This window comes from Triticum dicoccoides, chromosome 1B (assembly GCF_002162155.2).
Source record: "Triticum dicoccoides isolate Atlit2015 ecotype Zavitan chromosome 1B, WEW_v2.0, whole genome shotgun sequence".
Lineage (NCBI taxonomy): Eukaryota > Viridiplantae > Streptophyta > Magnoliopsida > Poales > Poaceae > Triticum > Triticum dicoccoides.
The window spans coordinates 64,791,644-64,793,695 of record NC_041381.1 but is presented as its reverse complement, the minus strand read 5'-3'; the positions used below and the strand labels follow the sequence as shown (position 1 = coordinate 64,793,695).

The window sequence follows — 2,052 nt, the reverse complement described above, 5'->3', positions numbered from 1 at the left end:
CTCTCCCATCCAGCGCACTCGAAGACACTGACGAAGCTCTCCATGCCACAGCTTACGCACGCCTGCAGACCAAGACACCAGAGCCTAATCTTGTAATTCAACAACAAAAACGGCCCGATCAGCAGCTCAAATTAACATGAAATTGTTAGACCCACAATGCTCGAGCTCACACAAGAGAGAGAGAGAGGAAGACGAAGATGTTTGTGCTGCGTAAAACTTGTAGCTTTTCTGATCCTTCCTTCCTTCTTATTCAGTTGTTACAGAAGCTAACAGAAAACCGAAAATCAGGGCACGAATGGGTCGTGAGCGATGCCATCCCAACACTCCCCGCGCGTCGCCATGACCATCTCCCTCGTGCCATCCCACGATCAGATCAAGGCCGCTAAACTAGCTAACCTATCTACGCCCGAGTCGCAGCTCAGGTTATTTGCAAACTGAAGAAAACGATAAGCTCTGACAAAACTGACAGAGACTAACCTACACTACAATCTGACGAAACTGAAAGTGCAGCAACAGCTGGTTAACTAACACTCTCCCCCTTAATCAGTTGCTACGGTCGTTCACCTTGGCGTGTTCAACAGCTGGTACCCAATGAACACAGTGCGCAGGCTACGGTCGTTCACCTTGGCGTGTGCGACGCACCCGAACGTGCGGAAGTAGCTCACCGCCGGTTTGTCGCCGTGCCAGGCTTCATACGGCGTCATGCCGCGCACCGCCTTCGTGGGCACGCAGTTCAGCAGGTGAATGGCGGTGGTCACAGCCTCCCCCCAGAACTCGTTCGGCACTCCCTTCGCCTTCAGGAGACACCGAGCCGTCCCGACGACTGTCTGGTTCCGGCGCTCTACAACGCCGTTTTGCTGCGACGAGTACGGGGCGGTGAGCTGCCGGCGTACGCCACGGTCAGCGCAGTACTCCCCGAATTCTGTTGAGGTGAACTTGCCGCCCCTGTCAGTACGGAGCGCGCGCAGCTTGATAGAGGTCTCCACCTCGACCCCGGCCTGCCAGCGCTTGATCGTCGCGGGTGCCTCGTCCTTCCTTCTCAGGAGCACGATCCACATGTAGCGTGACTTGTCATCCACGAGCAACAGGAAGTACCTTTTCCCACCGTGCATCGGCGGCGAGATCGGGCCACAAAGGTCACCGTGGACCAAGTCCAGGTGATCGCCGGCTCGGTAGTTCGCCTCCGTGGGGAACGGGGCACGGCGCTGCTTGCCCACAAGACAGCTATCGCAGACCTGATCGGCGTGCTCGACCAGGGGCATGCCGCGCACCATGCCGTCCTGAGCCATCTTCCGGAGCGCATCGAAGTTCAGGTGGCCGTAGTGCGCGTGCCAGCGCCACGCGTCCTCACCAGCCATGGTCGTCAAGCACATGGGACGCGTGATCTCCAGCTCGATGGTGCAGAGACGATTCCTCGATCTGGCCACCTTGGCGATGACGTTCTCTTGACGGTCACGCACCACCATCATGCCGCTCCGCACCAGAGCGGTGCAGCCTGCCTCGTCCAGCTGCCCAACGGAGATGATCGAAGTACGCAGGCGGGGTATGTAGTATACCTCTGAGAGCACGCGGCGACGCCCTCCATGAGCGACGAAGACCACCATTCCGCGCCCCTCGATCTCGACCACCGATCCGTCACCGAACCGCACCGTTCCGGCGACGTGGCGATCCAGCTCCGAGAAGACGGTGGAGTTGCCCGTCATGTTGTTTGAGGCGGTGTTGTCCAGATGCCAGAGTGGTTCCTTGGTGTCGCCGGCGGCAACGAGGCTGACCTCAACGCCCCCCTCGTGGAGATGCACGAGCTGATCGCCTCCCGCGTCCAGTGGCGTTACCTGCGCCATGAGGAGCGCCGGATCCTCGTCCTCTGCAGCCGCAAGGTGCGCCTCGCCGCCGCCCTCTTCCTTCATCTTCCTGCGGCACTCGCGAGCCCAGTGGCCGCTAATACCGCAGTAGCGGCAGTTGCCGGAGCGCTTGGGTCCAGCTTTGCCGCCGCCAGAGCGGGCGACACCCTTTCCGCGGTCGCCATGGCCCTTTCCGCGCCCCTTCTTGCCG

At 60.0% G+C, this 2,052-nt stretch overlaps 1 protein-coding gene across 1 annotated transcript in view; it reads right to left on the bottom strand.

Moving 5' to 3' along the window:
• Positions 1-560: 560 nt before the first annotated feature.
• The window catches only part of LOC119350146 (retrovirus-related Pol polyprotein from transposon TNT 1-94), a 2,436-nt gene continuing 944 nt past the window's right edge, over positions 561-2,052 (bottom strand). Inside the window, 2 exon segments of the mRNA XM_037618117.1 lie at positions 561-794; positions 846-2,052. The exon segment at positions 846-2,052 is cut by the window's right edge and continues 27 nt beyond it. Of these exon segments, the coding sequence (XP_037474014.1) occupies positions 561-794; positions 846-2,052 (1,441 nt within the window).